Source organism: Bombina bombina, chromosome 4, assembly GCF_027579735.1.
Source record: "Bombina bombina isolate aBomBom1 chromosome 4, aBomBom1.pri, whole genome shotgun sequence".
Classification (NCBI taxonomy): domain Eukaryota; kingdom Metazoa; phylum Chordata; class Amphibia; order Anura; family Bombinatoridae; genus Bombina; species Bombina bombina.
In genome coordinates, this window is record NC_069502.1 from 1054935494 (window position 1) to 1054961523 (window position 26030).

The window sequence follows — 26030 nt, forward strand, 5'->3', positions numbered from 1 at the left end:
CGGCACTCCATGACAGCTGGTTTTACTTCCGCTGTTAGGGATAAGAGGATCGGAAGCTGCTTGGTGCGCTCTGTTTGTACAAGCTAAGTTCCTACTCTTACCCATTCGTTACTAATAATGTTCGCCATCTTACCTGGCACAGGAAAAGTCAGAGTGACCTTCATATCTTTGTAAACCCTATATAATTTAGGGATCTTAGGCTCCTCAGGGAGTGTAGCCTCTGGAACCTCTAGAGTAGACAGAATCTCCTTTAATAAAAAACGCAGATGCTAAATTTTAAATCTAAAGGAGGGTTCCTCCGCTGAAGGAGGTTTAGTAACTGAAGTCTCCGACTCAGAAAGTTCAACCTCTGAAGCTACAGAGGTTAACTCATCCTCGGATAGCTGGGATATAGTAGCCAAATCCGACAAATATTTAGATGACTCTAGGTCAGGAGAACTATGTTTAACCTTTCTCTTGCGTTTGTTAGAGCGAGGTAAGGCACTCAGGGCCGCAGACACCGCAAATTGTAATTGCGAGGTAAAGTCCGCTGGAAAAAAGCCCCCTCCAGATGGAGGATTAGTTGAGCCGTGCGGAACTGCATGTAGAGCGGGTAATGTAGAAAGGGTAGTAATTTCTCGGGACCCAGATTCCTGAGAAGTAGACGGCTCAGAAGGGCTAATAGCGATATTAGTACTAGCAGGCTTGTCTCCCTTCTTAGACTTTAGAACAGTGTTTAGGCAAATGGAACAAAATTGAGCAGATGGGCAAACCACAGTCTCCTCACAATATAAACAGGAATTATTAATCAGTATAGAAGGAGTGGAACCTTCTAATGTAGTGTCAAAGTCCTCCATAGCTTTGTATATACCCACAGAAGGGCAAAACAAGAAATACTTTAATTTAAAAAAAAAAAAAAACACACCTTAATACTCCCAATGGCTGGGGCAATCACCACCTCCTAGACCCAGACAGCTAACTCAGGAGAGATGTCTGCAGCAGGATCTTAGGAAATTAAAGAGACTGCACCCGGTCTAGTGGTACGCAAGACAGGACTTCCCCTGCTATGAAAAAGGGCACCAAGCTATTATAAGCTGTGCAACACTTCAAAAACGAAAGTGAAACCTGTTCCAACACAAAAAACACAGTCTATGAACCTAAAAAAGAAAAAAAACTCACATTAAGCAGATATAAATCCCCAAACTGTTCAAATAATCACCCTGAAGGAGATATTAAGCCTTGATCCTATCAAGGAGCCACAATGTGACCCTGTATAGCGTTTTAAATTGTATATATAAAAAACGGTCTTCCCCTCCAGGATCCATGCTGTGGAACAGGCACAACCTCTCAAGTGTGACAGTCTTGCAGCAGCGCTTCTAACATGGGCTTGTGTGTGTAGCAACAAGCAGTGAAACTCGTCAACACTGATTGCTCAGGAGCTGTTAGCAACAGTCTGGATGGGTTCGCAGAAAAACTTTCCCTGCATCTCCAGCCTCTAACTTTCATCAATACTCTCACTGAGAGGTTAACATGATTACTTAAACCTCCAGTCCTTTCTCAAAGGGAACATACCCATTACAGGACTATCCAAATCTACTGACACTTCTCTGCCACCTCCTATAGTGACGAAAGGCAAAAGAATGACTGGGGAATAGGGGAAGTGGGAGGGATATTTAAGCCTTTGGCTGTGGTGTCTTTGCCTCCTCCTGGTGGCCAGGTGTTGTATTTCCCAACAGTAAGGAATTAAGTCATGGACTCTCCCTGTCTTATGGAAGGAAATTACTTATTATCCCTCACAAAGTGCTATACGCAAACAATGTGTAGCATTAAGGATAGTGACCTGTGATTTGTACATTGTGAGTTTTTACCCAAATTTGTTTTAACAAATCATAAACAAGGTTGTTTTAAAATAAGTTTATCAGCATTTATAAATGTATGATCTATAAAAGGTGATATATTATGAGCTTAAAACATTCATTTTTTGTATTTTTTTCAAACAGTAAGAATTACACAAACATGGTTACTAAAAATATTTTTACAAGTCAGTTATTCATGTCCCTCCCCCCAAAACAAAAAATATTCTATCATGCATTTAGGGTAAGCTTATGAATGAGTATATTTTTATATATAAAATATAAACATGAATTTCTGTGTGTTATTTACACAATTATAATCTGCAAGAAGGAACCTTGATTCGAAGAAATTAGGGGTTAAAATGTTTGCTCTGCCAATCCCGGCTTGATTGTGAAATATCTATGAGAATGTTGAGACCAACATATTGCATTTCATATCAGGCACAAGGCAATAGAAACAAATAGCAATATGGGGGAATCTGTCACCTTGTTAATATCTGAGATGAGTTTGCCCTCCCGTGGCATGTACACTTTCTGGTTATTTGCCCTCATTTTGCTCTGAATAGTAAAAAGCAGCACTTCCAGATTTCCTTTTTCTGTAAACCTGAAAAAAAAAAGTCATATGTTAATAGGGTGAACAAATTTAACACAAGACGTATAAGCCAAGCAAACATAGGCTACCTAATTCATTATTCAGGGATTTCCTTCCCTTTATAATATGAAAATCAAATAATAACTACATCTTGCTCAGTTATTTCCATTTGAACAGGATTCAAATTGTATTACCTGTTGCAGAGTTTGGCAAAATTAATTGAAATTTTGAAGCCAGAAACAGTGTTTCCTCTAAGGCCACATTTTGTGAGCAGCTCAGCAGTGGAACACTGGCCAGGAAGAATATTATGTAGTCAAAGCTTCATTTTTTTAATTTTATTGTTTTTGGATATATCTATATAGATATATGCAAAAAGTTAGGAGCCAGAAGTAATCTTCTAGGCACTTTGGCTCCCTAGATTTGTCAAGCCCTGAAATATTGTAACTCTTATCCAACTGAGTTCTAGTGAACACTTACTTTGGTGGCTTCTCCACTGTGCGATATGTGTTGAACGCCTGCAGTTGTTGCTGCACTCCGACCAAAGAGTTAGCAAATTTACGATTGTTTAAGATGATGATGGTTTGCTCAATCCACTCTAAGAGGTCAGAAGCCAGAGATTCGTATTTCTCAATCATTTTTTCAGTTTCAATGGCATTGTCCAGCACCTAACAAAGAAAAACGCATCATGTGAGCGCACAACTCTAACCCTTGCAATGGCAGAGCTGGAGGATAAAGGATTAGCGCTTGCTACATCAGTCAGATTATTTACAGTATTTAGTATTAAAAATGATCCTAGGGCAGGGGTGGTGATTCTTTTTTTGAGAGTTTGTGACCAAATCTTCTAAAAAGTTATCCTGCATGCAAACTAGCCCAGTGGTTTGCCTTCTTGAGAACGCATACCAAGGATTGTAACCCCTGACCTGGGAAAATGTCTCAAAAAATAACAGACCCATTTTATATAGTTTACAAACCTTTCCGATACGCTTCCCTTCCACAGCCAGGGCTTTCATCTTAGAAAAGTAGTGGTAGTATGTTACTACGTAGGTGATGATGGATTTTTCATCTGGATGATCCACACTGATATCTAAAATCACAAAGCAACATAAATTAACACCCCAGACTTGCATTGACCACATTTTTAAAAAGCTGTTTATGAGGCTGATATTAAAGGGACATGAAACCCAATTTTTTTCTTTCATGATTTAGATATAGCACGACATTTTAAACAACTTTACTTCTATTGCCAATTTAGCTTCATTCTCTAGGTATCCTTTCTTGAAGGAGCAGCAAGGCACTACTGGGAATTAGCTGAAAACATCAGTAAGTCAATGACAAGAGGCATATATGCGCAGCCACCAATCAGCAGCTAGCTCCAAGCTCCTGACCCTACCTAGATATGCTTTTCAACAAAGAAAATCAAGAGAAAGAAGCAAATTAGATAAGAGGTAAGTTGGAAAGTTGTTAAAAACTGTATGCTCTAACAATCATGCTATCCATATTTTAAGTTTCATGTACCTTTAAGATCTAAACAATTGCTATTTTATAAAGAAGAAAGCATGTCAATAGGTTAGCCACCATTTTAAAGCAGCCAATTACTTACCTTCAGGGTCCAGAAGCTTAGTAAGGCCAAGATGCTGCTCTGCAAGGTTGAAAGCATTTTGAAGATTGTAGTGTGCGTTGGATTTCTTTAATTTATCAAAATCAATTAAGTCCGGCCTGTTTTTAAACAAAGAAAGCATCATTAAAAAACAATCCAATAAAAAGTGCCACTCACTTGTATTATTTTATTTAGCGCCATCTTGTCTGCACAGTCCAGTTATATCGGTATAAAGAACAATTAGTACATTTTACCTACATTTTTGTACCCAATATGACCTTTTTACTCCTATAACTCAATATCAGCGGAACTAAAAACAAAGATCATCTTGATAGTGATTTACTGTGATCCTATTTCTCTCAAGTCAAACGTCAAGGTTTCTCCGAGTAGATCAATAAAAATACTGTACCCCAAAATGGTATGATAGTTCTTTTTAGGGCCAGTTACCCATGTAGTGTTAGTGCATTGCCATAACATCACTTCCCCTCTTACCTCCCTCCACCCCTTCATTTTCCTTCTTATGCTTTCTTCTTTGGTCCGGTTTTCCTCTTTTCTTCTTGTTTGTGGTGTCCTTTTTCCTCTCTCTTATATTTCTTTCTCTTTGGTTCGCATAGTTATTGACAGTCTTTGTATTAATGTTTTGCTTACCCAAGTAACTTCATATTATGATTACTTTAAACCATCTTGTCAACTGTAGCTGCTATAGCCCTCTAAGCATGAGGAGCCATCACCGAATTTACACTTCTACCTGCTACAGCTCTTATAGCTCCAGTGATACTACAGATTGTCCCATTTCTGCTGTAACCTATTTTTATACTCTTCAAGATACTTATCACTTGTTTGTATTAAATAATGGTCCATTTGTATTGTAATATTATTGAGATCATATTGTTTAAAAATATAAAACCAAACTTTTTCTACGAATTCTGCAAAATTGAATTTTCTTTTAATAATTTATTTTCATAAAATAAAAACAGAACTGAATCCTACACCTAATGGTATGGAATAAGTTATTTTCAAACACATAATAAATGTTGGTCGCTGAATGTATTCAACGAATATTATCTAGGAAAATGTACTATGAAAATGGCTTCAAGGGACACTGAACCAAATTTATTTCTTTCATGATTCAGATAGAACATGCAATTTTAAGCAACTTTCTAATATACTCCTATAATAAATTTTTCTTCGTTCTCTTGCAATCTTTATTTGAAAAAGCAGGAATGTAAACTTAAGAACCACCCCATTTTTGGTTCAGCACCTGGGTAGCGCTTGCTGATTGGTGGCTAAATGTAGCAAACCAATCAGCAGCCACTACCCAGGTGCTGAACCAAAAATCAGCCGGCTCTTAAAGGGACATAATACTCATATGCTAAATCACTTGAAACTGATGCAGTATAACTGTAAAAAGCTGACAGGAAAATATCACCTGAGTATCTCTATGTAAAAAAGGAAGATATTTTACCACACAATCTCCTCAGCTCAGCAGAGTAAGTTCTGTGTAAAAAGTTATACTCAGCTGCTCCCAGCTGCAGGTAAAAAAAATTAAAAAAAATGAAGAAATGAACAGCAGCCAATCAGCATCAGCAGTGCTGAGGTCATGAACTCTTACTGTGATCTCATGAGATTTGACTTAACTCTCATGAGATTTCATAGTAAGCTTCCTTTACCCGATTGGTGAAATAATATGAGAGTGCACAATGCTAGTCCCTTCAGATGTCCCAGAACAAACACACTAAAATGCTGCTTAGAAATCCTTTACAATGGGAGGTGGCTACTGAGGAACTTTTGAGGTAAAATATCTTTCTTTTTTACATAGAGATGTTCAGGTGATATTTTCTAATCAGCTTTTTACAGCTATGCTGCATCACTTTCAAGTGTTTAAACATTTGGGTATTATGGCCCTTTAAGTTTACATTCCTGCTCTTTCAAATAAAGATAGCAAGAGAACAAAGAAAAAAGAAAAATTGATATTAGGAATAAATTAGAAAGTTGCTTAAAATTGCATGATCTAGCTGAATCATGAAAGAAAAAAAAATGGGACTAGTATCCTTTCAGTTTGACTCCATAATCCAAGCAACATTATTAAAACGTAGAAAACGCCACATCAATTTTCTCAAGAAACAAGCTACTAGTTTACAGGAGCCATCATTTAAATTAACACCCAAATAACAAAAGTCTTGAGTAAAATGTAAATTCCTAAAACAAGTTGAATGCATCGGTTGCTTCTCCCCCAGCAACAGCACAGGAGGTGCCAGCCAAAAAGTCTCTGAGCTCTCAGTCTAAGAGTGTGGCCTCAAATAAAGTGACATCATTGGGCAACGCGGGTAATTGACACATGAACATGCCAAAACCAAATTAACTTTTGAACACTTGCCTATATTTTGAATAGATTTACCCAGTAATGTTAAGACTAATTAAAGTGTTATAAAACACGGCAACTTTATTGTTAAAGCTGTATTAAACTCAGCTGTTATTCAGTTTGAATGTTACAAATAAAAAAATTGAAAAAAGAAAAAAAGGCATAAAAAAAAAAAAAGTTATTTAAAAATGTTAAATAGGGGCAAAATTGTATAGTATTTTTAGAGGAGGAAAATTGTATTGGATGCAATGAATTAACAGAGAGAGTCCTTTTGCCAATAATACGATTCATCATCTTTTTTGGGGAAATAGAAAGATGAGCTGACTTACCTGTGTTTATGAATGAGTGCGTTAAATGCCATACCGTCCCTCCAGCTAGTTGTAAAGTTATGAATGTTCACATTTGGATATCTAAAGTGGAAAAAAAGTATGTAGTAATTCATAAAGTTTCACATTTTCACATGTACATTTTACTATGAATCCATGATTACTGATAGCTCACAAATTACCATTGAAACAAGCTGATTCAAAAAGAAACTAACCTCAGTGTGAAACTGCATATTCAAGTTTAGCGTTAATAATAATAAATAATAATAATAACTACATACTGTACATGTCTTGAGCACAAGTAGCAATTTCACCTCCACTGGGACATTAATCAGTGCTATTGTCTCATATTTACATAGCTTACCTACAGAAAAATGTTTCTTGCTCATATTTTCAGTATAGGTGGGGATACAACATGCAAAAGTAGCTATTTCAAATAACAATTAAAGTTAAATGAACTATCTACAAACAGGTCAAATTGATTATTGGAAACACATTCAAGGGGAGAACAAAAATCAGGGGTAGGGTCTGCTCGCTCTACTTCAATAGCTTATTACTGTGGGCAAAAAAAGTATTTTAAATTCAATGTTTTATTTATGCAATTAAGTGCTATGTTTGTAAAAAGAAAGAAAAAAAAAAGAAAAATAAAAGCATAGAAAGCAAATGTTTTACAAGCAATTAAAACGGTCATTGCATAGCAGTCCCAGGATACACCTCTTATAAAGCCTGGTGGCATTCATGAGCTCAGTCAAAAAATACTTGTGTAAATGGTGCTCTTCAACCCAAAATTTTCCTTTTATGATTAAGATCAAGCATTAAGTTTTAAGCAACTTTCCATTTTACTTCTATTATCAATTTTGCTTCATTCTCTTGGTATTCTTTATTGAAGGAGCAGCAATGCAATACTGGGAGCTAGCTGGACACATAGGTAAGCCAATGATAAGAGTTATATATGTGCAGCCACCAATCAGCAGTTAGAGCCCAGATCCTGAGACTACCTAGGTTTATGCATTTCAACAAAGGATACCAAGTGAACAAAGCAAATTAGATAACTGAAGTAAATTAGAAAGTTTTGGGGTTTTATATCCCTTTAAGTCTTCAAGTGGCCTCACATAAGGGAAGAGTCATGCATTGGGCCTTTTACGAACTCTGGCCCCACAAAATTCACTAGATGTATATCCAAATGAAATGCACTGCATCTAGCTATGGTGTCATTCATCCATCGTCTAAGTCTAGTTTGACCATTTGGTTCATATTTACCCATCTAGAGTGGATGTAATTCATGGTTTCAAGTGTTACATGTTCATGTGGTTTATAACTTATAAGATAGAGATTGCACATACTTCAGGGGCGTATTAAGGCATAGGCCAACAAGACCGGTGCCTAGTGCGACAAATTTTGGTGGGCGGCACTCTGCCCCGACTGCTGCACTGACTGTGGCTATAAAAAAAGAAAATATTTTGTCTGGGCAGCTTACCGCCGAGCGGTCACATGACCGGCTGCACTGTGGAGGAAGACGGAGTAAAAACAGAGAGGAGACTGATCAGTGGACTGAAGGGGGGTATTAAGGAAGTCAGTTGTCACGGTCAGACAGTGGAGTTCAGCACCTCAGGTAGGTCACAGTCACTGAGACATTTGCTGACTGACTGATTTCAGAAATAAAATGTATTTAGCAGGCAGGAGTGAGGAGTCCCTTTTAACTGCTGTAAACCAAGTCTCCCATCATAGCACCATGATCATGGTGACTCCTCTTCAGACTCTTGCAATAGTGTTGACTTTGTGGGGTTAGATCCTGCAAATGGGATTAGCTTTTTGTAAGATTTGCAATGGGGTCGTCATGGCAAATTGCGGTTAGATTTTAATGGGAGGTAATTACAATGGTAGAAATGATTAGGAAGCTTACTAATGGTAAAACATTATGAAAGAGTGTTAAGGCTTAGGGCATTGCTGTGGGAGGGATCAAGGTTAAGATTGCTTTTATATTTAAAGGGACAGTCTACCATAGAATTGTTATTGTTTTAAAAGATAGATAATCCCTTCATTACCCATTCCCCAGTTTTGCAAAACCAACACAGTTATATTAATATACTTTTTACCTCTGTGATTACCTTGTATCTAGGAACCTTCTTCCAGCCCCCTGATCACATGACTGTGACTGTTTATAATCTATTGTCTTAAATGTAGCATTGTTTTGTGCTAAATCTTAAATAACCCCCTGTGCCTGAACACAGTGTTATCTATATGGCCCACGTGTACTTTCTGTCTCTGTGTTGAAAAGAGATTTAAAAAGCATGTGATAAGAGGCAGCCCTCAAAGGCTTAGAAATTAGCATATGAGCCTACCTAGGTTTAGTTTAAACTAAGAATACCAAGAGAAAAAAGCAAATTTGATGATAAAAGTAAATGGAAAGTTGATTAAAATTAAAAGTCCTATCTGAATAATGAAAGTTTAATTTATACTAGACTGTCCCTTTAATAGTGACCTGGGCTGGTGGCCAAGTTAACCACAGTATGTATTGCAAAGGGCAAACGGCAAACTGCAGCTAGAGTTAATGGCATGCATTGGGTTGCAATGGGACTGAGTAAAGGTTAGGTTGAGCCAGAGTCATAGATAAACTGCAGCACGATTTAAGATCTTATCACTCTCTTTGTCTGGCTCTGACTATGCTGACACATCTTTGAAAGGAATGCATGTATTTAAAGGGGCATTAAACACTTTTATATAAAATAAGTCGTTTTTACACAAAAAAAAACCAAACAACTTTGCTGTATAGTGTTTTAATTGTTAATCTTGCCCCATTTTTCTGTAATTTAACTGAACTTTTTTGGTTTCCCAGTTCCCCTGAGCACATTTGTAGTGAAATAATGTACTGGTAGCAAGGTAAAACCCTTGGAAATGCTATGAAAAATAATAATAATACAAATAAAAAATAAAAGTCATTTTAAATTCTGAAGAAAAAAAAAAAAGGGGTTAAAATAGGCCTAAAGGGGGGGGGGGGGGAGGGGCAGCAAAATTTTGAGTGCCTAGGGCAGCACAAAACCTAAATAAATTTTCCGACATATAGCATCACTTGCGTTGAGCTAGAGAGATGCCTAATAAATTGGTCAGACATACTTTTGGTGATGAGTGGAAAGACTAGATGGTTTGATTTGTATTCATGCTGCTAATGGGAAAGGCACACAAAAAAAATCCCCCAAAACCCCCACCAAACACTATAAAAAATGTGTCTAAAAGGGTCCTTTATCTCTAGATTAAAGAAATGTTACTGCTGCCAAAACCAAATAGCAAAAATATGAGAGAAACATTTAAGTATTTTTTCTCTGTTGCATTTAAAAGAAGGTATTTTTTCTGCTTTTTAAAAAAAAATAAAAAAAAAATAAAAAAAAATGTAATGCCCTGAATAAAACGGTTTTTATTTTTGCATTATCTGTAACTAATATCCCTTTAAACATATAAATCGCTAGTTAAATTCAAAGCCAATATTAGCCTGAGAATAATATGCAGAATTTTTAAATTAATAGTTGTTTAAATATTGAAGAAATAAGTGTAAAGGAATAGTGTCCATAAACCTAAAGCAATTCACACTACTATGTTGTAACTTAAAGGGACACTAAAATGCATTTCAGGCATCTTCCTCTAATCATGGATGCCACCATTTTGGAACCTAGGTTACTCTGCAGGTATCTGAAGAAAAGATGATGTGGATGTGCAAACAAGTCATCACTGGAATGTAGTGATAGATTTCAACATGGCGGCACCCTTGACTAGAGGGATTCAGGGAATAACCTCAATACTATGCTTACAATATGTGTTTAGTGTTTAAGGTCTCTTTAAGATTCCTTCTTTAAAGGGACAGTCAAGTCATGTTTAAATAGGGCATGCAATTTTAAACAACTTTCCAATTTACTTTTATCACCAATTTTGCTTTGTTCTCTTGGTATTATTCTTAGTTGAAAGCTAAACCTAGGAGGTTCATATGCTAATTTCTTAGACCTTGAAGGCCGCCTCTAATATAAAATGCATTTTGATAGTTTTTCACCACTAGAGGGCATTAGTTCACGTGTTTCATATAGATAACATTGAGCTCATGCACGTGAATTTACCATGGAGACAGCTCTGATTGGCTAAAATGCAAGTCTGTCAAAAGAACTGAAATAAGGGGGCAGTCTGCTGGAGCTTAGATACAAGGTAATTACAGAGGTAAAACATGTATATAACTGTGTTGGTTATGCAAAACTGGGGAATTGGTAATTAAGGGATTATCTATCTTTTAAGACGACAAAAATTCTGGTGTTGACTGTCCCTTTAAGTTCAATAAGATAGTCACTAGACCAATAAGTATTGAATATTGAAGTTTTTTTTCACTACACAAAACTTAACATTTCATAGTACAATCTCAAGCTGTTTAAGCTCAGGCAGAGGGAGAGAAAGACCCATCTTGTTCATTCTTTTACACACTTACAATAATATTAGCCAAGAATACAGTCATTTATGTGTTTTTAACTAATCTAATTAAGGAGGACATGTTTATAACTACCACAATTGTTTTTGTGAAAACTCTAAACTGTGTAAGAAGATCTTTTGTGGTAATCTTTTAATCTTCACTCACCCAGCTGTCTTCATCTGGCACCATAAAAGCAGTGCATCCTTAGCAGATTTCTTTTCCTTGTTGTCTTCGGTTTCTACACTAATATCTTGAATCTAAAAAAAAAAAACAATACAGATTACATTTAAACAAGCTGTGTATATCAATACAAACTATTGCCTTTTTATACAAGAATAAATATTCACACAAAGTAATAAAAAAAACTAGGACTTTGTATATGCAATTTGAGATTTCAGCGATCATGACCACATTTCTCCGTACTATATGTAAACTCAACATTTATAGATGTCATTATATTTTATGTGCGCAATTTTAAATAAAGCTAGTTTCTAATAAAAAAAAAAAAGCTAAGTAATAATTACTAAGCAAATATTGAAATGTTCATTATACTTCATCTGTAGCTATAGGCTGGAACTGGTGATTTATGTATCACCCTTAGCAAAAAGAAACTATAAGAAAAATAAATATTTAATTTTTTATTCTAATCTATCCTTCCACAAACTTACATAAAATAAAGAGATATAATAAATACATTTACATAGTTTCTCCAATTAGGTTTGCTCTTTCAGGGAGCTTGCGTGCCTGAAACTTCATATATACCTGGAATCTGAGAATGATCGTCCATATCAGACCAAGGGTCAGCCTGTGATTTCCATCAACAATATCGTGAGAGCCCATGTTTTCAAGATGAACCCTTTGTTCTTTCAGGAACTGGAGGGCTTTATCCACATTTTCCAAACAATGGATACGCATTCTTCCCTTGGTGGGTTTGGGCTACAAAAAAAACATAAAGAAAATATTAAACATATGGGAAATGGTGTGAGGCAGAACATTCACCCCCCCCCCCATAAAAAAACAACACACACTGGTTAACTGACCATTAATTTCCTCTATGGATGGAGATTATAAAAGGTCACAAGAATTTGTATAAATAGAGACCTCTGCAGTGCAGAATAGTGATGTTTAGTCAATGCAACTTGACATCTTTGAGATTTGTTTCTGACAAAGGATTGCAAGGATATTCATAATTATCTCCTGCTCAGTACCAAGGAGTGCACTGAACAACTTCTATACATCACATCATTATGAAGCCAATGTGTAAAAAGTGCTCTCTTGCCGAGTGAGTGTATTTTTTATTGTATTTAATAAAAATGCTACTGTATCTGAGTTTTATTTCTCAAGACACACATGGGGTATAATGGAGTCTTAATGGTTGAGGAAATGATACATACAGTTTAATACATCAATACTAGCTCCATTCAAGTATACTACAATTATAAAAATGTATGCTCCATTCAAGTATACTACAATTATAAAAATGTATGCTCCATTCAAGTATACTACAATTATAAAAATGTATGCTCCATTTCTGTGAAATTTAAATAAAATCATACATTTTTATGCAGAACACAACTCCTTTCCCCCTTTTTTAAGTCCTGTGTGAAGTTTTTTTCTTCTCACTCTCCTCAATTTAAGCCTCATGTCCAAAGGCAAACAAATATAAACCTTGTGGGGACCGGAACACTTACATAAAATCGGTTGAACATTTGAACATTTTTTATGTACGCCAATTTTTGTGAACACTATTTTTTGTGAATGCTATTTTTCTTTGTTGACAGCTATTGTGTGCACTCAATCACTCACTTAGGTTGTTTATATTATTGAATGTACATGTCCTTCTAACTCCTCATCACTGGCTCACTAAGTCAGCGTCACATGCTTTACTCCATTGGATATTTTTAGATACTTTTAGATTTGTTTATTATATATTTTTATGTTAAGTCAGACATGGATCCATGCGTCTGATTGCCATTTGTAAAAATTTTTATATGTATTAAAATGTACTTTTTACAAGCCTTTTAAGCTTTTTAGCGCTTACTCTCTCCCCATTTTAACAAATATAAACCTTGGTAGCCTCAACAAGCTGCAGCTCCTCAGTAGGACACGAGTTGTGAGCCCCTATGCAGGAGATGAACACATTATTGGCAAGGGCCACTATTGCAAACATAGCCAGTTAGAGCTTTCCCTATTAAAGACTACAAAAAATACTGACAAAGGGTAAAAAATATTGAATATAATTCATTTTAACAGCATTATAATGTCCTTTTAAATATTATACTATTTTATGTATAAAAATGATATAATACATACATATACACACATACATAAATATATATAGAGTTCAGGAAGAAAATGCAAAAACTCTTCATTCTGTTAAAAAAACTATTAAATACTGCAATTCCAACATAGGAATTATTAGAAAAATTAAACTGTGTACCCAGAAATACAGAAAAGAAAACTAGAAAAAACTGAACAATATTTGGTTTTAGGTTTTGATTTAACAGGAATACAAAAGTGTTCAGTGTTGAATAATATATATGATATAGGTTAAAAGTCCTTACAGAAAGTATAAGAAGTAACACCCACTGATAAGAGTGCAGCCTTATACAATCAAATCATGTTGCATAGTGACCTATGGCAACAACTCAAACAGGCATGTTATATACGGTAGTACTCTATAGAATGGCCTTAGTGCATATATCAAACACATTTGCTATGCACAAAATATTATGCTAGACCTTATAAAGCAAAACGCATATTAAAACTCCAATTAGTATTTTAGAACATAGTCAGGACAAGGTTAAAAAAAAATCCACAAATCTCAAAGCTTATCTCGATCATTGTGATTGACTACAATATTCTCACACAAGGAAATCACCTATTTAACGTTGGTTAAACAGAGTGGCAGGAGTAAATATCAGTTAACTTTGTGTGGGCAACTTGTGGTTAGCAATTCATTTTATTAAGATGAAGATATGATAGTTTACACTACTAACCAATTTGAAAATGGTCACAGCCCAATAGGCTTGTCATGCAGACTACTAATATTTTACTTAAATTTGTCTAAATATCTAAAATGGACAAAAATATATAAAATGCACAAATCATATAGATCAGCAGTTAAAGGGATACTGTATGATAATATTTGTTCCCCTTGGTGGGTTTCCAATTACTTGTTATTTGAGCTGCAGAGTATTACATGCATAGGAACTTTCTCCTGTAGTTTTTTTTAAATTTAAAATAGATTGTTTTGCTCATTTAAATCACAACCCACTGTTCTAAAAACATGTCCTTATTAAAGGTACTTAGGTACTGGAATTTTCATTATGGTGGTGGTTTCTATGACAAAAAGATATTTTGATTGCAAAAAAGGATCAATTTCAAATATATTGTGGTATTAAAAGCATATTAAAAAAAGAAATTGTTCTTCAGGTAGGAGACATTCTCAGTAATACTGGCTAGTTATTTTATCTCACATAGTCGAGTAGCACACAGTGAAGCTGCACACCTGTCACGGTCCCATTGTGTGACAGAATATCAGGGACACCTATAGCAATTGGCGGGGCCTTGGGCAAGACTAATTTCTGGGACCCACAGTTCATTACACTTATTTCCCTCCCCCATATGCCCTGACTCCTGTATGGCCCACCCTTGTCCTAACATTCAGTGTTACCTATATAAAGAATAACACTATGGGCCCGATGAACTAAAGGTCTCTGGGCTTGCAAGATTAATGAAGAATGCTCACCAGTACATCTCTTTCCCTGATGGATTTAAAGTCACTTTTTACCCTGAAAACAGGGTGTCTCGCTAAGGAACGTATACTGCATTTTCATATGGGGAGGAGATGTATTCATTACAAAAGTTCACAAAAAAAACATAAATTTATGTAAGAACTTACCTGATAAATTCATTTCTTTCATATTAGCAAGAGTCCATGAGCTAGTGACGTATGGGATATACATTCCTACCAGGAGGGGCAAAGTTTCCCAAACCTCAAAATGCCTACAAATACACCCCTCACCACACCCACAAATCAGTTTAACGAATAGCCAAGAAGTGGGGTGATAAGAAAAAAGTGCGAAAGCATATAAAATAAGGAATTGGAATAATTGTGCTTTATACAAAAAAATCATAACCACCACAAAAAAAGGGCGGGCCTCATGGACTCTTGCTAATATGAAAGAAATGAATTTATCAGGTAAGTTCTTACATAAATTATGTTTTCTTTCATGTAATTAGCAAGAGTCCATGAGCTAGTGACGTATGGGATAATGACTACCCAAGATGTGGATCTTTCCATGCAAGAGTCACTAGAGAGGGAGGGATAAAATAAAGACAGCCAATTCCTGCTGAAAATAATCCACACCCAAAATAAAGTTTAATGAAAAACATAAACAGAAGATTCAAACTGAAACCGCTGCCTGAAGTACTTTTCTACCAAAAACTGCTTCAGAAGAAGAAAATACATCAAAATGGTAGAATTTAGTAAAAGTATGCAACGAGGACCAAGTTGCTGCTTTGCAAATCTGATCAACCGAAGCTTCATTCTTAAACGCCCAGGAAGTAGAAACTGACCTAGTAGAATGAGCTGTAATCCTTTGAGGTGGAGTTTTACCAGACTAGACATAGGCATGATGAATTAAAGATTTCAACCAAGATGCCAAAGAAACGGCAGAAGCTTTCTGGCCTTTTCTAGAACCGGAAAAGATAACAAATAGACTAGAAGTCTTTCGGAAAGACTTAGTAGCTTCAACACAATATTTCAAAGCTCTAACAACATCCAAAGAATGCAACGATTTCTCCTTAGAATTCTTAGGATTAGGACATAATGAGGGAACCACAATTTCTCTACTAATGTTGTTGGAATTCACAACCTTAGGTAAAAATTCAAAAGAAGTTCGCAACACCGCCTTATCCTGATGAAAAATCAGAAAAGGAGACTCACAAGAAAGAGCAGATAATTCAGAGACTCTTCTGGCAGAAGAGATCGCCAAAAGGAACAAAACTTTCCAAGAAAGTAATTTAATGTCCAATGAATGCATGGGTTCAAAAGGAGGAGCTTGAAGAGCCCCCAGAACCAATTCAAACTCCAAGGAGGAGAAATTGACTTAATGACAGGTTTTATACGAACCAAAGCTTGTACAAAACAATGAATATCAGGAAGATTAGCAATCTTTCTGTGAAAAAGAACAGAAAGAGCAGAGATTTGTCCTTTCAAAGAACTTGCGGATAAACCTTTATCTAAACCATCCTGAAGAAACTGTAAAATTCTCGGAATTCTAAAAGAATGCCAAGAAAAATGATGAGAAAGACACCAAGAAATATAAGTCTTCCAGACTCTATAATATATCTCTCTAGATACAGATTTACGAGCCTGTAACATAGTATTAATCACAGAGTCAGAGAAACCTCTTTGACCAAGAATCAAGCGTTCAATCTCCATACCTTTAAATTTAAGGATTTGAGATCCTGATGGAAAAAAGGACCTTGCGACAGAAGGTCTGGTTTTAGCGGAAGAGTCCACGGATGGCAAGAGGCCATCCGGACAAGATCCGCATACCAAAACCTGTGAGGCCATGCCGGAGCTACCAGCAGAACAAACGAGCATTCCTTCAGAATCTTGGAGATTACTCTTGGAAGAAGAACTAGAGGCGGAAAGATATAGGCAGGATGATACTTCCAAGGAAGTGATAATGCATCCACTGCTTCCGCCTGAGGATCCCGGGATCTGGACAGATACCTGGGAAGTTTCTTGTTTAGATGAGACGCCATCAGATCTATTTCTGGAAGCTCCCACATTTGAACAATCTGAAGAAATACCTCTGGGTGAAGAGACCATTCGTCCGGATGCAACGTTTGGCGACTGAGATAATCCGCTTCCCAATTGTCTATACCTGGGATATGAACCGCAGAGATTAGACAGGAGCTGGATTCCGCCCAAACCAGAATTCGAGATACTTCTTTCATAGCCAGAGGACTGTGAGTCCCTCCTTGATGATTGATGTATGCCACAGTTGTGACATTGTCTGTCTGAAAACAAATGAACGATTCTCTCTTCAGAAGAGGCCAAGACTGAAGAGCTCTGAAAATTGCACGGAGTTCCAAAATATTGATCGGTAATCTCACCTCCTGAGATTCCCAAACTCCTTGTGCCGTCAGAGATCCCCACACAGCTCCCCAACCTGTAAGACTTGCATCTGTTGAAATTACAGTCCAGGTCGGAAGAACAAAAGAAGCCCCCTGAATTAAACGATGGTGATCTGTCCACCACGTTAGAGAGTGTCGTACAATCGGTTTTAAAGATATTAATTGAGATATCTTTGTGTAATCCCTGCACCATTGATTCAGCATACAGAGCTGAAGAGGTCGCATGTGAAAACGAGCAAAGGGGATCGCGTCCGATGCAGCAGTCATAAGACCTAGAATTTCCATGCATAAGGCTACCGAAGGGAATGATTGTGACTGAAGGTTTCGACAAGCTGAAATCAATTTTAGACGTCTCTTGTCTGTCAAAGACAGAGTCATGGACACTGAATCTATCTGGAAACCCAAAAAGGTTACCCTTGTCTGAGGAGTCAATGAACTTTTTAGTGAATTGATCCTCCAACCATGATCTTGAAGAAACAACACAAGTCGATTCGTATGAGATTCTGCTAAATGTAAAGACTGAGCAAGTACCAAGATATCGTCCAAATAAGGAAATACCACAATACCCTGTTCTCTGATTACAGACAGAAGGGCACCGAGAACCTTTGTAAAAATTCTTGGAGCTGTAGCTAGGCCAAACGGCAGAGCCACAAACTGGTAATGCTTGTCCAGAAAAGAGAATCTCAGGAACTGATAATGATCTGGATGAATCGGAATATGCAGATATGCATCCTGTAAATCTATTGTGGACATATAATGCCCTTGTTGAACAAAAGGCAAGATAGTCCTTACAGTTACCATTTTGAACGTTGGTATCCTTACATAACGATTCAATATTTTTAGATCCAGAACTGGTCTGAAGAAATTCTCCTTCTTTGGTACAATGAAGAGATTCGAATAAAACCCCAGCCCCTGTTCCAAAACTGGAACTGGCATAATTACTCCAGCCAACTCTAGATCTGAAACACATTTCAGAAATCCTTGAGCTTTCACTGGATTTACTGGGACACGGGAAAGAAAAAATCTCTTTGCAGGAGGTCTTATCCTGAAACCAATTCTGTACCCTTCTGAAACAATGTTCTGAATCCAAAGATTGTGAACAGAATTGATCCAAATTTCTTTGAAAAAAAGTAACCTGTTCCCTACCAGCTGAGCTGGAATGAGGGCCGCACCTTCATGTGGACTTAGAAGCTGGCTTTGCTTTTCTAGAAGGCTTGGATTTATTCCAGACTGGAGATGGTTTCCAAACTGAAACTGCTCCTGAGGATGAAGGATCAGGCTTTTGTTCTTTGTTGAAATGAAAGGAACGAAAACGATTATTAGCCCTGTTTTTACCCTTAGATTTTTTATCCTGTGGTAAAAAAGTTCCTTTCCCACCAGTAACAGTTGAGATAATAGAATCCAACTGAGAACTAAATAATTTGTTACCCTGGAAAGAAATGGAAAGTAGAGTCGATTTAGAAGACATATCAGCATTCCAAGTTTTAAGCCATAAAGCTCTTCTAGCTAAAATAGCTAGAGACATAAACCTACTCTGATAATATCAAAAATGGCATCACAGATAAAATTATTAGCATGTTGAAGAAGAATAATAATATTATGAGAATCATGATCTGTTACTTGTTGCGCTAAAGTTTCCAACCAAAAAGTTGAAGCTGCAGCAACATCAGCCAATGATATAGCAGGTCTAAGAAGATTACCTGAACACAGATAAGCTTTTCTTAGAAAGGATTCAATTTTCCTATCTAAAGGATCCTTAAAGGAAGTACCATCCGACGTAGGAATAGTAGTACGTTTAGCAAGGGTAGAAATAGCCCCATCAACTTTAGGGATTTCGTCCCAAAATTCTAATCTGTCAGACGGCACAGGATATAATTGCTTAAAACGTTTAGAAGGAGTAAATGAATTACCCAAATTATTCCATTCTCTGGAAATTACTTCAGAAATAGCACCAGGAACAGGAAAAACTTCTGGAATAACCACAGGAGATTTAAAGACCTTATCTAAACGTTTAGATTTAGTATCAAGAGGACCAGAATCCTCAATTTCTAAAGCAATTAGTACTTCTTTAAGTAAAGAACGAATAAATTCCATTTTAAATAAATATGAAGATTTATCAGCATCAACCTCTGAGACAGAATCCTCTGAACCAGAAGAGTCATTAGAATCAGAATGATGATGTTCATTTAAAAATTCATCTGTATAAAGAGAAGTTTTAAAAGATTTTTTATGTTTACTAGAAGGAGGAATAACAGACATAGCCTTCTTGATGGATTCAGAAACAAAATCTCTTATGTTATCAGGAACATTCTGAACATTAGATGTTGATGGAACTGCAACAGGTAATGGTACATTACTAAAGGAAATATTATCTGTATTAACAAGTTTGTCATGACAATTAATACAAACAACAGCTGGAGGAACAGCTACCAAAAGTTTACAGCAGATACACTTAGCTTTGGTAGTTCCAGCACCAGACAGCGATTTTCCTGAAGTATCTTCTGACTCCGATGCAACGTGAGACATCTTGCAATATGTAAGAGAAAAAACAACATATAAAGCAAAATTGATCAAATTCCTTAAATGACAGTTTCAGGAATGGGAAAAAATGCCAAGGAACAAGCTTCTAGCAACCAGAAGCAAAGAAAAATGAGACTTAAATAATGTGGAGACAAAAGCGACGCCCATATTTTTTTAGCGCCAAATAAGACGCCCACATTATTTGGCGCCTAAATGCTTTTGGCATCAAAAATGACGCAACTTCCGGCGACACGTATGAAGCCGGAAACAGAAATTTTCGCCAAAGAAGTCCGCGCCAAGAATGACGCAATAAAATGAAGCATTTTCAGCCCCCGCGAGCCTAACAGCCCACAGGGAAAAAAGTCAAATTTTTAAGGTAAGAAAAATAATTGATTCAAGTGCATTATCCCAAATATGAAACCGACTGTCTGAAAATAAGGAATGTTGAACATCCTGACTCAAGGCAAATAAATGTTTGAATACATATATTTAGAACTTTATTAAAAAAGTGCCCAACCATAGCTTAGAGTGTCACAGAAAATAAGACTTACTTACCCCAGGACACTCATCTACATGTTTGTAGAAAGCCAAACCAGTACTGAAACGAAAATCAGCAGAGGTAATGGTATATATATATATATATATAAGAGTATATCGTCGATCTGAAAAGGGAGGTAAGAGATGAATCTCTACGACCGATAACAGAGAACCTATGAAATAGACCCCGTAGAAGGAGATCATATCAACGTAGAATCTAGCACAAACTTACTTCACCACCTCCATAGGAGGCAAAGTTTGTAAAAACTGATTTGTGGGTGTGGTGAGGGGTGTATTTGTAGGCATTTTGAGGTTTGGGAAACTTTGCCCCTCCTGGTAGGAATGTATATCCCATACGTCACTAGCTCATGGACTCTTGCTAATTACATGAAAGAAATTCATGTTTTAAAAATCTTACAAAACTAATCATTGAACCTTTGACACAAAAATATGCAGGAAAAAAATTCTATTGTTAAGATGCATCAAAAATCATAACACAATTCTTTACCCCAAAATCGTATTTTATCAAAAACTTAAAAAATGTAAGTTACACAGGAATAAATAATATTAAATATGCACCGCAAAAATCGTATTTTAAGTACACTGGATGCTCAAAAAAAACACACAGAAATTTGTACTTATAAGTCCAAAATGCAATGCGTAATAGTTTTTTTTTTTATAAATATGCTGAACATTAGCATTCCATTATATGTAATTGTCTCTCAAATTCCAGCGTAATTCTGTAAAGATTTTCGCACTACAGGTCTCACTGTTTTTTCTCGCAAACTAAAAGGTGGAGAGTTTTCCTCAAAACACTCAAAAGACTTATAACCATAATAAAAACATAATTTATGTAAGAACTTACTGATAAATACATTTATTTCATATTGGCAAGAGTCCATGAGCTAGTGACGTATGGGATATACAATCCTACCAGGAGGGGCAAAGTTTCTCAAATGTTTCCCAATTGTCTACACCTGGGATATGCACCATAGAAATTATACAAGAGCTGGATTCTGCCCAAGAAAGTATCCAAGATACTTCTTTCATAGCTAGGGGACAGTGAGTCCCACCCTGATGATTGACATATGCCACAATTGTGATATTGTCTGTCTGAAAACAAATGAATTGTTCTCTCTTTAACAGAGGCCAAATCTGAAGAGCCCTGAAAATAGCAGGGAGTTCTAAAATAATGATTGGTAACCTCATCTCTTGAGGTTTCCAACCCCCTTGTGCTGTCAGAGATCCCCAGACAGCTCCCAACCTGAAAGACTTGCATCTGTTGTGATCACAGTTCAGGTAGGACAAACAAAAGAGGCCCCCTGAATTAAACGATGATGGTCTAACCATCAAGTCAGAGAGAGTTGAATGTTGGGATTTAAGTATATCAATTGTGATATCTTTGTATAATCCATGCACCATTGATTCAGCATACAAAGCTGTAGAGGTCTTATGTGAAAACGAGCAAAGGGGATCGCTTCCGATTCTGCAGTCATGAGACCTAAAACTTCCATCCACATAGCCACTGAAGGGAATGATTGAGACTGAAGGTTTCAACAAGCTGAAACCAATTTCATTTGTCTCTTATCTGTTGAGGACAGAGTCATGGACACTGAATCTATCTGGAAACCTAAAAAGGTGACCCTTGTCTGAGGAATCAAGAAACTCTTTGGTAAATTGATCCTCCAACCATGTCTTTGAAGAAACAACACTAGTTGATTCATGTGAGATTCAGCTAAATGTCAAGACTGAGCTAGAACCAAGATATCCTCCAAATAAGGAAACACTGCAATACCCTGTCCTCTGATTACAGATAGAAGGGCACAGAGAACCTTCAAAAAGATCCTTGGAGCTGTTGCTAGGCCAAATGGAAGAGCGACAAATTGGTAATTCTTGTCTAGAAAAAAGAATCTCAGAAACCGATAGTGGTTTGGATGAATCGGAATGTGAAGATATGCATCCTGTAAGTCTATCGTGGACATAGAATGACCTTGCTGAACAAAAGGCAAAATAGTCCTTATAGTCACCATCTTGAAAGTTGGGACTCTTACAAAACGATTCAACAACTTCAGATCCAGAACTGGCCTTAATGAATTTTCTTTCTTTGGGACAATGAATAGATTAAAATAAAACCCCAGACCCTGTTCCTGAAACGGAACTGTATAACCCCTGAAACACACTTCAGAAAGCCTGAGCCTTCAGAAAGCCTGAGCCTTCAACAGATTTGCTGGAACGTGAGAAAGAATCTTCTCACAGGAGGTCTTACTCTGAATCCTATTCGATACCCTTGAGAGACAATACTCTGAATCCAATGATTTTGAGCAGAATCTGCCCAAATGTCTTGTAATAATTTCAATCTGCCCCCCCACCAGCTGAACTGGATCGAGGGACGCACCTTCATGCAGACTTGGGGGCTGGCTTTGGTTTCTTAAAAGGCTTGGATTTATTCCAACTTGAAGGTTTCCAATTGGAACCAGAGTCTTTAGGGGAAGGATTGGTTTTCTGTTTGTTGTTCTGTCGAAAAGAACGAAAACGATTAGAAGCTTTAAATTTACCCTTATATCTTTTATCCTGAGGCAAAAAAAAAACCTTCCCTCCAGTGATAGTTGAAAAAATTGAATCCAACTGAGAACCAAATAAATTGTTATCTTGGAAAGAAAGAGATAGTAATCTAGACTTAGATACCATGTCAGCATTCCAAGATTTGAGCCATAAAGCTCTTCTAGCTAAAATAGCTAAAGACATAAATTTAACATCAATTTTGATGATATCAAAAATAGCATCACAGAGAAAATTATTAGCATGTTGAAGCAATCGAACAATGCTAGACAAATCAGGATCTGTTTCCTGTTGCGCTAAGCTATCCAACCAAAAGGTGATGCAGCCGCAACATCAGCCATAGCAATGACAGGCCTGAGAAGATAGCCAGAAAATAAATAAGCTTTCCTTAGATAAGGTTCAAGTTTCCTATCTAAAGGATCTTTAAAAGAAGTACTGTCTTCATTAGGAATAGTAGTACATTTGGCAAGAGTAGAAATAGCCCCATCAACTTTGGGGATTTTTCCCCAAAACTCTAATCTTGCCGCTGGCAAAGGGTACAACTTTTTTTTTTTTTTTTCCCAATTCTTTTTATTAAAGAAGCACAGGTACAGATACTCAAGTACATACATTGACATGCAGAATCGCCACGGCAACATCAATAATATCATTTAGTGAGTATAACATGTAAAATATCAATGCAATATCGGTAGTGGAACTGTTGCTCTCAGATACAATAAGTAATGGGAAGTTCTTTTCATAGAGCATAGTACAAGTGTATTCCATAGAATTGGCAATAACGCCTCGTTTTAATATGAGATAATCCCTGCAGTGAGAGTTAATATATTGCACCTGCACTTCTTAATTTTAAATGTTAACTATACAAATCTTAACTAACAACACAAAACAAAACTACAAAGAAGGACATCTATACTACCCATATAAGCTAAACTAAAATATCAATGCACCCCAGTTAGAGACGTATGGGGAATGACCCAATATGGGGAGTGTGGCTGCCTTTGCACTGCCTACACATAATGATTTAATAAATTCGTGGTAAGTATGAGTGTGATATGGGTAGGCTGCTTACAGTGATCAGGTGCGTCTGGCTATATTTCAAAGCAGAAGTTTAATTAAGGTACAGCTAGCCTTTATGAATCCTGGTGTGAAATTATGTTTTCTAATAGATGTAGGAGACTCAATTTTTGTTAAAGTAAAATGCAAGAAAATGAAATAGAAAAACCCAGTATGACCAGAAGTCTGGGGCCAAAAATAAACCGCACAATCAAACATTCAAGATAACCTTAGGGAGGTGACAATTTGTGCAGCCACAATTAAAATTGCGTTGATGGGTGCAAGCAAACATGATACTGTTCTAACTTAAGGGTGAATGAATCCTAGAGAGACGTGGGGTAAATGGAATATACAGTTATACACTTAATTCCCCCACAAAGGTTTATAATACGTTGATGTGGTTTTGCAGAGTACAGGAGCAATGTAGGTAGATTAGAGGGCATGAGGATAATACCAGTTTAAGATGTCTTCTGTATGACGCTCCTAAAATGAAGCCTGAATCTATGTAAGTAAATTCTGTCTATGCATACAGCGGTAGGAGTAGATATACTAAGTCTTTTCTAAGCCATGGGGGGAGGGCTATTGTGTCTCATTTTGATAACATAAAACAGTAGACAGACAAAACATCACAAACAAAAAAAGAGAGAAAAAACAAAAAAAAAACAAACAAACAAACAGACAAACATGCAATTTAACACAGGACAAACCGAACAACAGAATCCTGTTAAAAGTGTGATTCACGTATACAATGTGAGCAGTTTTGCAGAAATGGGGCTGATTTAGAATATGAGTGAGAAGAGGCTGAACCATTGAGCATATCTAGCTCATATGTGTAAGATGAGTATGTGAGGGTGGTAGTAGAATGAGGAGATTTAGAAGAAAGATCAAGCAATAGCAGAGTGAGCCTATCACTTGAAGCTAAAATGTGAGGGGTGAGGGGCGAGGGATGGGGGATGGGCTTCCTGCCCGACAGTGAGCAATACCATTACCCCATCCAAGAAAGTTATACCTGGAAGATAAAATAACAGATTATCTCTAATTCAACCAAGTGACAAGGTTATTGCAATGCACAATTCTCATTCGAACCCTGTAATACATGAAATGGTTCCAGGCATGTTATGTCTAACTACCGTCTGTGTAAGGTACCCTGACAGACTAAAAGCTTTAATGACGGACAGTTTGGGAGTTGTACCGCAAGCTCAACAGCAAGGTGCTATCGAGGCTAACAGAGTATCACAAAGTCACAGTTGTCAGATTTTTATGCCCCAGTTTAACACTCCCCGGACATTACAAACAATGACAAGGACATTTAAACAGGTACTGGATTAGGCAAGTTCAAATAGTGTGGCGGAGTAAGGTGGGACAGCCTGCTGACCAGACCGGCACACAACATTGATCGTAAATTCCAGACCCATATTTTTCACTGCAGTGGGTCTATATCAAGTGGGGGCCGGGCATGTTGATACATGAGACTGTCCAAGAGAGAGACATTAACCTATGCCTCTTGCATCTCGAGTGCGTCCGAACAGGGGGCAGCAGTCAGGGAGCAGGTCAGCCCGGCAGACTGGGCAGCATATGAGAGGACTTTGCAGGCTCCATTGTAGCATCCGTCGGTACAGGCAGGTGTAAGGGCAATCTAGGGTGTTAATCCAAGAGATCCAGGTGGTTAATGGGTGCTGAGCTGATGGGACTGCAACCGGCTTTATTTCAATAGCACACTGTAGTTGGATCATTGCTAACAGCGAGTCCCCGACTGACACCTTGTCTTGTGACCGGCTTACATCCCGGTGAATTACAGCCTTAAATGGCTGGTAGGGAGAATAGTGATTGTTAGGGTCGGGCTGCAGCTCGGAGTCGGATCTTGCGGTTTTTATCACCCCCTCCTTCACAGCTGCCGGGGGTCCTGCTTCCTTGCTATTTCTGCGAGTGGGATCAGAACCCACTGACTTCAGTGGCTGTCTCTTCAATCCTTCTTTGTGTGGTTCCTGATGTGCTTCAGGGGTCATGCAGGGATGATTGCAAATGGGCTCCGCTGGGAAGCGGCGCCATTTTGGG

General features: G+C 37.2%; 1 protein-coding gene across 2 annotated transcripts in view; it reads right to left on the reverse strand.

Moving 5' to 3' along the window:
• The window catches only part of SPTBN1 (spectrin beta, non-erythrocytic 1), a 306162-nt gene that overhangs the window by 84790 nt on the left and 195342 nt on the right, over positions 1 to 26030 (reverse strand). For both annotated transcript variants that reach the window (XM_053712197.1, XM_053712198.1), the window contains 7 exons: positions 11916 to 12089; positions 11319 to 11410; positions 6713 to 6793; positions 4025 to 4140; positions 3396 to 3508; positions 2902 to 3089; positions 2319 to 2436 (listed from right to left, as the gene is read on the reverse strand). In XM_053712197.1, the coding sequence (XP_053568172.1) occupies positions 2319 to 2436; positions 2902 to 3089; positions 3396 to 3508; positions 4025 to 4140; positions 6713 to 6793; positions 11319 to 11410; positions 11916 to 12089 (882 nt within the window). The remainder of the gene's footprint in view (positions 1 to 2318; positions 2437 to 2901; positions 3090 to 3395; positions 3509 to 4024; positions 4141 to 6712; positions 6794 to 11318; positions 11411 to 11915; positions 12090 to 26030) is intronic.